Here is a 12,500-nt window from a genome sequence, read left to right on the forward strand (position 1 = left end):
GACCTATGTAAGAACAAGTATTAATAGTCAGGGGTTTAGAATTTAAATGATAAAAATCGATAGTTATAAACCGATTTGAGATTTGATTCGCCTTGCAATATAGTTTTGAAAATAGGTTTCCTGTGCTTAGAGAAGCTACTGACATTTTTTTTTAATGGTGAAAAAATTAAGTTAATACATTAAAAATATTTTATTTGTTTACATGCGATAAATCCTCATGTTGATGAAAACATGAAACCAGCGTCATTTCATTTACTGATCATACATTCCACAGTTAAAGTTTCATGCACTCAAACTGCCCATAGTTATATGAATACAATTATTCATATTTCCACACCATACACAAACTGCCTAAGAATAAAACCACACTTCACATTACCTGGTGTGTAAGGAATCAACAGCAAACACTTACGCCAAGCACACGTACACATTCAATTTGCAATCTTTTTTGCAATCTTAAAATCTCAAAAGGCATACTGATTGTACGTACAGTAATGGATGTATAAAACTCATCCTAGAAAAGAATCCCTCTTAGAGGTCTATTCTCACAAGGTTTTTGTTTATGTCATTTCTTCAACGCAATCGGCCTACACTGATTACGATTAATCTGGCTAAATTATTTCTTTCCCATGTTCCTTCTCCTCTTCCTGTCTCTCTCTCTCTCTCTCTCTCTCTCTCTCTCTCTCTCTCTCTCTCTCTCTCTCTCTCTCTCTCTCTCTCTCTCTCTCTCTCTCTCTCTCCCTCTCTCTCTCTCTCTCTTTCTCTCCCTTCTTTAGCGTCATTCCCTTAGGCTTTGGTCTTCTTGGTCTTGAGGAGTTTGATCTCGTCTTCGGTGGTGCTTGCGGTCTTCTGTTTGAGGATGTCATCCCCGGCGGTCACCCCCCAGTTGTCAGGCTTGGACAAGGCGGCGCTGTAGGGTCGGCCGGAGGAAGGTCGGAGGGTCTCCCAGTACTCGCGTCCAGCTCTGGAGATTTAAATATTCATTGAGAAAAAGAAAAGTGAAAGTTGGTATTTCCCTCGAAAGGGGAAGGTATGTTAAACCCAAGAATTACACAGATACGGTGCTCTGTATTCACCTCGCTCTAACCCAGGGCTTCGTGTGCATCTTGAGACCGCCAGCCCAGGGTTCGTGTTTCTCGCAGCCCTTGGGGAACTTCCCTCGCTCCTTGGCCAGCTCCTCGGCCACCGCGCGGATGTGGTAGGGCTCGAACCCGCAGCAGCCGCCGATGTAGCGGACGCCGAGGTCGTAACACTCGCGGGCGTACTTGTGCATGTCCCACCGCGTGCAGATACGAGGCTCCAGACCTGACGGAAGACAACAATTTCATTATAGTGACAAAGAGAACTAAGGGCGTGTGGAAGCATTCAGTGTTCTGGCCTGGGGGAAAATAAAGGCGTGTGTGGGCGAATCTTTGAAACGTAGTGCTATACTGAACGAGCCAGAAGTTAAGTGTAATAAGGAAAGAGTATTGGACATTATGCACCAAGTCGGAACTGCAGAGTAAGAAGGAGGAGCCAGTCGAATGAGTTACCTTAGTGACCTCGAGAGAGCTTTATTTTGAGAAAAATCCAAGCGACACGTCAACCTGATAAACACAACTTTTAAACAGACCCAATTTCCCCGTCCAGAAAACATACCGAAGGGAAACTCGGGGAGGTCGATGAAGCCCTGTTTGCCTGCGTCGGGAGTGTGGAAGGCGAGGGGCTGGGCGATGAGGTGGACCTTGATCCCCTCTCGGTCCAAGGCGGCTTTCATGAGGCGGAGTCCTTGCACGGTCACGAACGGGTCGAAGTGGCAGTTAATACCCACTGGAGATGCAGGAAGAAAGTCTATGAGAATCTGATCCTTTTGAAAATGCATTAATACAGATATAGGTTGATAAACAAGTAGAATGACATAAAGGTAAAAAGAGAGAGAGGGGGAGGTAAATAAATATATGGATGGATAAACAGATAGATAGGGAGATCACTTCGCATTAAGGCCTCTCACCCTAGATCCTTTTAGCGGGAACAGCAAGCATAAACAACTCCTAAAAATGCTTTGAACTTTCGTAAGAGGAGCATTTGAACACAGACCGCACTACAGTCAACATAATGCACGCTGAACGAGTTGAACATCTTTAAAAAATGTTAATCTACTCTTTGAAAAGTTATAAAAATGAATGTTTAAAGTGAGGAGGTATTTCTTAAATAGATACCCTTTCCTTTTTGATATTCACCTTGATATCGGTGTGACATTTAAATCATCCTTAGGAATTTTGTATTAAATATTGACAGTTAATGGACAGCGTAAGCAATTATAATAAGTAAAGCTTATTAGTTTGGTAATTAATGATATTAGGTCATTACTGAATGTCTTTCTTTGTGAAGTGTTTTAGCTACTGTTTCTAACATGGGAGTGACATATTTTAGCTATAATGTATTGAAGAGAAATCACAAGGTATAGAATCATTAATGTGTTGTACAAAAGACAATTCAAAAGTGTAATTGTCAGGATATTAATCATAATTCCTGTGTTGTCTCCTAAAGTGGCTTCGACTCATTTTTTAATGACTAATCCCTCATTCTTGTTTTAATAGCTTCGTGCATTTTCTAATCTACTGAATACCATTTAGCTAACTTTCTCATATAATTCTCTACGTGAACCTGAACCCCAGGCAAGTTATGAACAGCAGAACCGATTCGCTATTCGGAACATCAGACCCACTAGAACTCAGGCCCCTTCCTGCAACAGCCTGCAAAAGCCTGCAACAGGCCGTGTCCTTGTGTCCTTCACTCACCCACATGGGCCCCAGCCTTGGCCATCCTGACGCCGCACTCCCCAGCCGAGATGCCGTGCAGGTCGCCCTCGGGTCCAATGCACATGGAGGCCACGACGGGCAGGCCGGACTTGAGGCAGACCTCGATGGCCCACTCCATCTCCTCCACGTGCTCGAAGTACTACGGAGGAAGTTGTTACGTGAGAATACGATATATGGAGAGCTGTAGCTGCACGTGTATACTGCAGCTTGTGTAGCTTAACTGTGATTATATATATATATATATATATATATATATATATATATATATATATATATATATAGTGTGCGTGCATGCGCGCGAACGTGTGTGTGTGTGTGCGTACTGTGTGTGTGTGTGTGTGTGTGTGTGTGTGTGTGTGTGTGTGTGTGTGTGTGTGTGTGTGTGTGTGTGTGTGTGTGTATGTGTGTATGTGTGTATGTGTGTATGTGTGCATGTGTGTATGTGTGTATGTGTGCATGTGTGTATGTGTGGTTGTGTGTATGTGTGTGTGGATGTATGTATGTATGTATGTATGTATGTATGTATGTATGTATGTATGTATGTATATATACACACACATATGTGTATATATACACACACACATGTATGTATATACATATGTATATATACACATACATATGTAAACACATACATATGTATACACTCATACACACACACACACACATATATATATATATATATATATATATATACATATATATATATATATATACATATATATATATATATATATATATATATATATATATATATAAGCGCATACAGTGTGAGTGTGCGACTGCCCGTCTGTCTCTTTCTGTCTTACACTTAATTATTTTACTTTTTCCCTTTTCTTAAGAGAAACTAAGCAACAGATTTGACACACCATAGCCCTTATCTTTCCCATATCAGACTCACCCATTATTCACGTCTACGAGATAGAACAAACCCTATGATTCAGCCTCTTATCTTATCTCCAGTAACTGACATTCCTCGACAACATCTCTCACAAACATGTCCTTAAGTGACAAAATGGCTTGAAAATATGAAGCATTTTCGCACTTATGGACTTTGAAGGAAGATCGAATTACCTCAGCAATAAGGAAGTCCACCTTATTTTCCACAAAAACGTCTACTTGATTCTGGAATTCCTTCTGTGTCTTCTCCTTGCCAAGACCTGGGAAATGGGTGCTCCAATTAACGGGGTTTAAAGGTCTTTTGTATAATAAGAGTAAATTAGAAATGCGTTTCTCTGAGGCGAAACAGCGTTAAGACATTTTATTGCAACTCCCGAGCCATTGAAAGCTCGCCAATTTCGTCAAGGCATTAGGAAATAGCTCGCTGAGAAATGTGTCTTTTAATTTCTTCAAAACATTAATAAAAAAAAAATGGCTCGCTAATTTCATCAAGACATCAAGAAATTTATCACTAATTTCGCCAAGACCTTAAGAAATAGAAGAAATATCAGCTGAGTTCGCGAGTACAAGTGAGTTCGCGAGCTGGTTTCTACAAGAGAGGTAGGGCGACTCACCTGACAGGTAGGTAGGGGTCTGGGAGAGGCCTCCGGCAACCAGGCCATCACCCTCTCCTGCAACCTCACGGGCGAGTCTGCAAGCTGCGTCGTTGATACCTCGACACTGAAACAGATTGCAAGTTGCATAAACACCCCTAGAATTCCTAACAGCGTAATATATTCTTTTAAATCCCACCAAGACGTCGAAAAGACCAGGACTTTACAAATATCACTTTGCTTATCAAACAGCTCTACAAAAAACATGTAAGACTCACCGTATACTTTTTGCTTGACTCGTTACCCCGGTTGGCCAGTTTGTCATCCGAGGCGTAGAAGGTGAACGCCTGCATAACGTCAGCTCCGGCACGCAAGAACTCCCGGTGAAGCTGTCGTACTGTGGAGTGAGAGAGAGAGATTCCGTGATTCACTGACAGATAGGAGTGAGTTTATAGAGAAGAGTGAGAGTGAGAGAGAGAGATTCCGTGATTCACTGACAGATAGGAGTGAGTTTATAGAGAAGAGTGAGAGTGAGAGAGAAAGATTCCGTGATTCACTGACAGAGAGGAGTGAGTTTATAGAGAGAAGTGAGTGAGAGGGAGAGAGAGATTCCGTGATTCACTGGCAGATAGGAGTGAGTTTATAGAGAGCAGTGAGAGAGAGAGAGAGAGAGAGAGAGAGAGAGAGAGAGAGAGAGAGAGAGAGAGAGAGAGAGAGAGAGAAAGATTCAGTGATTCACTGACAAATAGGAGTGAGTTTTATAGAGAAGTAAGTGAGTGAGAGAGAGAGAGAGAGAGAGAGAGAGAGAGAGAGAGAGAGAGAGAGAGAGAGAGAGAGATTCCGTGATTCACTGACAAATAGGAGAGAGAGAGAGAGAGAGAGAGAGAGAGAGAGAGAGAGAGAGAGAGAGAGAGAGAGAGAGAGAGAGAGAGAGAGAGATTCCGTGATTCACTGACAAATAGGAGAGAGAGAGAGAGAGAGAGAGAGAGAGAGAGAGAGAGAGAGAGAGAGAGAGAGAGAGAGAGAGAGATTCCGTGATTCACTGACAGATAGGAGTGAGAGAGAGAGAGAGAGAGAGAGAGAGAGAGAGAGAGAGAGAGAGAGAGAGAGAGAGAGAGAGAGAGAGAGAGATTCCGTGATTCACTGGCAGATAGGAGTGAGTTTATAGAGAGCAGTGAGAGAGAGAGAGAGAGAGAAAGATTCCGTAATTCACTGACAAATAGGAGTGAGTTTTATAGAGAAGTGAGTGAGTGAGAGAGAGAGAGAGAGAGAGAGAGAGAGAGAGAGAGAGAGAGAGAGAGAGAGAGAGAGAGAGAGAGAGAGAGAGAGAGAGATTCCGTGATTCACTGACAAATAGGAGAGAGAGAGAGAGAGAGAGAGAGAGAGAGAGAGAGAGAGAGAGAGAGAGAGAGAGAGAGAGAGAGATTCCGTGATTCACTGACAGATAGGAGTGAGAGAGAGAGAGAGAGAGAGAGAGAGAGGGAGTGAGTGAGTGAGAGAGAGAGAGAGAGAGAGAGAGAGAGAGAGAGAGAGAGAGAAGAGAGAGAGAGAGAGAGAGAGAGAGAGAGAGATTCCGTGATTCACTGACAGATAGGAGTGAGAGAGAGAGAGAGAGAGAGAGAGAGAGAGAGAGAGAGAGAGAGAGAGAGAGAGAGAGAGAGAGATTCCGTGATTCACTGACAGATATGAGTGAGTTTATAGAGAGGAGTGATAGTTTATAGAGGAGTGATTCCGTGATTCATTGACTTATAGGAGTGAGATTATAGAGAGTGAGAGAGTCTTTGGGTTTATAAATTTCCTCTATACTTTCTTGAAGATTCACTATTGTCAATTGTGCTCGTCTGTTTTTTTTCCACTCAGCTAAACGTTATATTGATAATGGTTTATCATTAATATCTAATGTCATTTACATTCCCACGAGCAAGTTATAAACCTTTAATGTAATTTACATTCTCATGAATATGTTATAACACCAAACCCTTTCGTCCACAAAACCACCCTCTATAGACGATTTGTCACATTTTCATTCTGTATCTTTTCGTTACTTTTCAATACTTAATTAACTTCTAAACGTAGAGTGTATGTAGAAAAGGTATAAATAAGACGAAATCCGCGTCAAAACTACAGAAATCGGATTAAAACAAGTGAAACGCGTAGTTCACATGCATTGTTTTGAGAAGCGATTCACTCCCTTTATACTTTCTCTACATTCGTCGCCGTGAACTGTTCAGAAAGAGGGCGTTCAGACTGTGTCACTCCTAATCTGATGAACAGTTCTCTAAAACTACCGACTCGCTACCTTTCTACCGAAATCCCGTAGAAAATGGAACTGAACTGAACTGAACTGAAACAAATTACCTAATATATATTTAATTCACCCATTTAATACTGCGAATGTAATCTGCAATTCAGCCGACCACAATTCATCCCTAGAAGGATAAAGAAAGGGAGATAGATGGAAGACGAAGCGAAAATGAGGCATAAAGAACTAGAAGAGGGAGAGAGAGATGACCAGAAGAGTAGAGAAGAGAGGAGAGAGGAGGAGGAAGGAAAACAGCTGAGAGGAATGGCCTTGTATGGAAAACGAATGAAAAATAAGGCATAAAGAACTAGCAAAGAAGGAGAGAGAGATGACCAAAAGAGTAGAGGCGAGAGGCGAGAGGAGAGTGGAAAGAGAGAGAAAAAACAGCTGAGCAGGAATGGCCTTGCGTACTCTATGAACTTAACGTCCACGGGGTCCCCATAGAGTCATCTTTATTAACGTCGTTTTGTAGCTATATTATTAGTTGTACTGTGATGGCTATTTTTCTCTTTTGTTTATCTCTGAATTGTGTTTATATCCTATGTGTTACTGGTCCCTTGTCATTTCATTATTTTTTAAGTTATCTGTCTACTCCATTCATATTTTATTGATAAATCCGGATTCCTGCTCTTTCTCTTCTCCTTCACCTCCTTTATTTCATTTTCTTCTTCCTCCGCTTTCTTCTTTACCTCTAACCCCTCCTCATTTCCCTTCTATTCCTCTTTAATCTACTCCTCCTTTACCACAATCTCCCCGTTGTCGCCATGTCTACCTAATCATCATCATCCTTCTCCTCTTTCTCCTTCTCCCCTTTCTCTTTCTCCTTCTCATTCTCCTCCTCTTTCTCCCACTCTTCCTCCTCCTCCTCCCCTACTTTACCACCACCCCTCCCCCATCCCCCCATCCCCTCACCCACCCCGCCTAACACTTGGTCACCCGCACACACTTTTGTACCCTACGAGGCCAGGGTGAGCAGCCGGGGGTGAGGGAGTACGTCTATGGTCGAAGGGAAGGGAATAGGGGCAGTTAAAGGGATTAAGGAGCTTATTAAATCATTATTACTTCTTTCTCGTCCTTTTATCTTGTTGAATTTGTGTGTGTCTTTATTTTCACAATCGTATTAGATGTTAGAAGTCTTTTACAAACCTGACTATTGCATTTATGTTAATATTTCGGGGTGTGCTTCGCTACCCTGCTAAAGCGTTTATTTGTATGTCTACGTAACTGCAACATATATACGTGTCTAATCCAGGAGGATTTCGAAACTGTTGTCTCATCTTCAGTAAAGCTAAATTATCCATTATGGGTTTTTCTATACCATGTATAATTCAAGTTCGCGTTATAAACCGACAGTTCGCAACACCGAGATATCCCCCAAGCGCGCCTGCATTGAGCCTAACTTCCCTACCTGCCCATTCCCCCTTAGCCCTCCCTCCTGCGCGCCCTCCGTGACCCACTCACCGGCCTCGGGATGTTCGATGGTGGCCTCGGGCGTCCAGGGACCAGCCTTCACGTAGCCACGCTTCTCCAGGGCGAACACGAAGCCGCCATCGCCGATCACCACGCCCTCGTCCAAACGCTGAAGTAGTCCCTGGGGAGATATTTCACTTTAAGAACAGCAGTTTGGGGAGGAATGGGACAGTATAGGAAATTATTAAACATGAAGATGGGTCATTCGCATGTTTCGTGTTTGAATGTTCTACTTTTTTTTTTTTTTTTTTTTTTTTTTTTTTTGAATATCAGGAGAAGGCAGGAAAGTACAATACACGAAATCATAAATAAATCAAAAACCCTTATAAAGGAAGAAAGAACTTATGAATGGAGACTGGTAATTCAATTTTTTCGTACTTTTGATCTAAGAACATCAGTACAAGGAAGGAATGTACAGAATATGAAGTTAGAGTGAAGACAGCTAATAAGTATTTCTCTTATTTTTTCTTATCGAGCATCGAACTCAGGAAGGAATCTATCCTACATGAAGTCACAAACATATTAATGCACATATATACCTAAAACAAAAATTATGAATACTAGAACATTTCGCATTGTTAGTGTCCTCAGAGCAAAATGACAGAAAACGATCATTTGTTGTTCAACTGATATCCTAATAAGTTCTCAGTGGGGATGTAAAACCGAAAATTATCACTGAACTTTTAGCAAATCTACCTACTGGACAACCAAAATGAAAAATGTTAAAGACATGTAAGTAGACATGAAACAGCAATGAAATGACATGAACTTTCTGAGGCAGTCTTGTTTATGACACTTCAAGAAGCTTTTGTTTGACAGTACATGTTCAAGTGATTGGTATGTATAACTTAAAATCTTGATCATATGCCGTTAAGTTGCGTATGTAGAAATATTAAAATATACATACATATACATATAAGTATGTGTATGAACATGGTTATGTATACAAATATATATATATACATACATACACACACATATATGTGTGTATGTATATATATATGCGTACGTGTGTGTGTGTGTGTGTGTGTGTGTGTGTGTGTGTGTGTGTGTGTGTGTGTGTGTGTGTGTGTGTGTGTGTGTGTGTGTGTGTATGTGTGTGTCTGTATGTATGTGTGTGTGTGTATGTGTATGTGTGTATATGTGTGTGTGTATATGTGTGTGTATGTGTTTGTGTGTGTATATGTGTGTTTGTGTGTATATATGTGCGTGTATGTATGCATGTGTGTGTGTGTGTGTGTGTGTGTGTGTGTGTGTGTGTGTGTGTGTGTGTGTGTGTGTGTGTGTGTGTGTGTGCGTGTGTGTGTGTGTTTATGCATATAAATATATATATATGCATGTAAATACATATAGATATATATACATATAAACATTCATATATATATACATATATACATATACATAAACATTCATATATTTTCAAATATATACATATGCATTTACACTTACACTTACATATATACACAAGGAATTTATATATATATATATATATATATATATATATATTCACACATATATATGTGTATATAATGATATATACACATACATATATTCATATACATATGTATATAATACATATACATATGTATACATAGATATATATGCTTAAATATAATTATGCATATATATACATATATATATATATATATATATATATATATATATATATTACACATTCATATACAGGCATGCATATATTTACATTCATACATATATACACAGCCTTTTCTATATGTATGTATAAATATAGGTATATGCATATACATATGAAACACATATATATATATATATATATATATATATATATATATATATTCTTACGCTTAATATGCTTACGAATTTTCTGTCAGCCAGACAAACAGCCAAAGGAATGAATGCTTCGCGCTAATCCTCCCAGAGCGGGTGCCAGACTTGGCTCGCATCTGGTCTATAGATCTACAAGCAACTACACTTGAGCTTACTGGTCATGGCACACTAAGCCATAGAACAAGAGTTATGCTGGTGTATTATCCGGATTGTATATATATATATTTATGTCACTTGAGTAAATAGGCCTTTTGATCGTTCGTGTTTTAATGTCAGTATGAAGATCTGTATGAATTTGTTCATTCAGCCTTTCCTAATCTTACAGTAACCTTGACACTCCCCCACTGCATGTGTACTCAAGCAGCCAGACGAACCACAGCTGGGCAAAGTGCCCTATTCTTGCATACTAAAGCATTCCTAATTCTTCTTGGGTACAATCTAAAAATAAATGTTTTTTTTTTTTTTAAGCTTCGTCTGCTTCACAACATGACTCGGTCTCGGAATAAATAATGAAGTGCATTGTCGAAAAAAAGCGATGGACATATCCTATCTTTGGCAGAAAATGCATTTTTGGCAATGAACGATAACAACTTGCAATCTGTAGTTCCTATTTTAGTGGAGAGTTGCTGGGAGCAATATCCGCCACGTTGCGAGCCCAATATAGCTTACAAATAACCAAAAGTTAGTGTGGTAGTTACGAGGCAATTGGCGAGCCATGCTGATGATGATAAAATGTCGTTTAGAATAGGTCACAAGTTCATTCATTTACTGCTATATCATATGACGCGTAACGAAGAACTGATTACACTCCGCTTGCCTCTTAGGACACTGCAAGTATATGAAACATTCAAAACTACTCATTGAATTGCCACAAGCAGAATAAAATAAATAACATACAGAATCCATCATACTCTTTCCACAGACTTCTGTCAGTGAAAGCGATCACGTCTGACAGACTAACAATCTGACTCTTATAATATACTGTCACTCTGGGCTTAACTATGGACTTTCGAGCCCACCTTTTTAGTTGCCATGGTTGTCTCTTCACGGTTTTCTTCTCTGATGCTCTCCCAAGCTTCTTCTAGCGCTGTTGAATTCGTTGAGAGAAAGAGATGGAATCACAATTTCCTCCCTGTATATATACCTCGTGTGCTTCACAGACCCGAAACTGCCACAGATGTTCATAATGTTTCAGTTAACTTGGTTCCGTGTTTAATCTCTTCGTCCCCTTATCTTTCTTGCCTACGTTAAAGTCCAGACAAAATGACTGTTGAAATAAAGGTATATACAGAAAATTGTAAGTGGCAACGATTTTGTTCTGCATTCTTTTAACATTATTTGATTTCACAAAAAGATATGCTACTGATTTTTTTAGGTAGAAAGAAGTTCGTTTGACCTTTTTATCACAAGTCAAAATACAGCACTAAGGGCATTCGAAAAAAATACTGGAAAAAGAGTTCTTATTGACATGGTTCATAAGGGTCATACATCGACGTCGCCTTCGTGATATGCCTTTGCAAACACGAAGAGTACCCTAACTATTGTTCAGTTCAGTGATCATACGTACGTACACACACACACACGAACACACATTTATTTGAACACAACAGCTGATAGAACAGTAAACACTTCAACATTTAGATGTACAGACATACCTTAATAGGGACGCGAGACGTGACAACACATGCATTAAGAGGCACGAAGTCAGAAATGCTCTTTAATCACATACGTCACTTTCTAAATAAAAAGTTTACTTATTAAATTAATTGACCATTGTGTAATGAAAGTACGTCATTTTTTAAACTGGTATCGTTGTGTGTGATGATTTAAATTACTAAACACGCTTTGGCATTACTAAACATTCTCTTTCATTCCAATAGCAATGTATGTGCAATATGGGGATATAAGATTAAGGAAAAAACATAAACCTATTAGTTTCAACAGATTTGTCAGTGTATAGCCACACCACAAAGCAAATAATTATATGTATATTTATTTATTTATATTTATATTTATTTATTTATTTATTTATTTTATCAAAGGGATATACCCTGGGAAGCAACATGTGCATTAACTCTAGAGATCGTCAAGCATCTGGCACGGGGGCGCCGTGGCCCCGCCCCCCGAGGTACTCCACGCAGGTCTTATTATGCTGCACTCGCGAGCATCTCACACTCACACAGCATACAGGAGAAGACATACTCTATACGTGTGGATTTTATTTGATTGATATTCAATCTGGCATTTGTTAATCATGAGCTTCCTCCTTAGCCATGTCCGTGATGGCCTACGGATACAGCGCGTGTTGAAACTGCGAGGTTGGGCGCAGAGAAGTTTATCTACATCGCCGACAGTTTTCAACGATAATTCGTAAGTGTTTTTATCTTAAAAGGGATCCTCAAAGTAACATGCATAGTGTCATCGCCAGTCGCTAGGCTGTCATGCCCGCATTTTAGCTCTATATTGAAGTTAAAAAAAGGTGAGCCTCAACGTTTCCGAGAGCGAGCGCACGAGTGGCTATTTTCGCCCCGCCCACACCGGCAGCCAATCAGCGCTCTCGACGTCACTGACCGTCTTCTTCATTAATATTACTCTCTGTTTATCCTTTTTTTTTATATATATATAATTATC

The 12,500-nt window shown here is 40.0% G+C and overlaps 2 protein-coding genes across 4 annotated transcripts in view; one reads left to right on the forward strand and one right to left on the reverse strand.

Annotated features, from left to right (window-relative positions):
- Positions 1–175: 175 nt before the first annotated feature.
- LOC125035210 (betaine--homocysteine S-methyltransferase 1-like) lies at positions 176–11,044 on the reverse strand. 3 transcript variants are annotated; one of them, XM_047627454.1, is made up of 10 exons: positions 10,889–11,044; positions 8,055–8,184; positions 4,570–4,688; positions 4,313–4,418; positions 3,873–3,958; positions 2,781–2,940; positions 1,639–1,809; positions 1,077–1,305; positions 742–964; positions 176–651 (listed from the first exon to the last, which is right to left on the reverse strand). In XM_047627454.1, exons 1-9 carry the CDS (start codon positions 10,901–10,903, stop codon positions 787–789), a joined length of 1,194 nt encoding a protein of 397 aa, XP_047483410.1. In that variant the 5' UTR covers positions 10,904–11,044; the 3' UTR covers positions 176–651; positions 742–786. The 3 variants fall into 3 exon arrangements, with proteins under 3 accessions (XP_047483410.1, XP_047483409.1, XP_047483408.1); XM_047627453.1 differs by having other exon boundaries at positions 176–662; positions 741–964; XM_047627452.1 differs by having other exon boundaries at positions 176–964.
- Positions 11,045–12,018: 974 nt separating this feature from the next.
- LOC125035399 (dimethylglycine dehydrogenase, mitochondrial-like) overlaps positions 12,019–12,500 on the forward strand; it is a 19,357-nt gene continuing 18,875 nt past the window's right edge. Inside the window, exon 1 of the mRNA XM_047627768.1 lies at positions 12,019–12,239. Within this exon, the coding sequence (XP_047483724.1) occupies positions 12,124–12,239 (116 nt within the window). The 5' untranslated portion in view covers positions 12,019–12,123. The remainder of the gene's footprint in view (positions 12,240–12,500) is intronic.

Source organism: Penaeus chinensis, chromosome 19 (assembly GCF_019202785.1).
Source record: "Penaeus chinensis breed Huanghai No. 1 chromosome 19, ASM1920278v2, whole genome shotgun sequence".
Taxonomy (NCBI): Eukaryota; Metazoa; Arthropoda; class Malacostraca; order Decapoda; family Penaeidae; genus Penaeus; species Penaeus chinensis.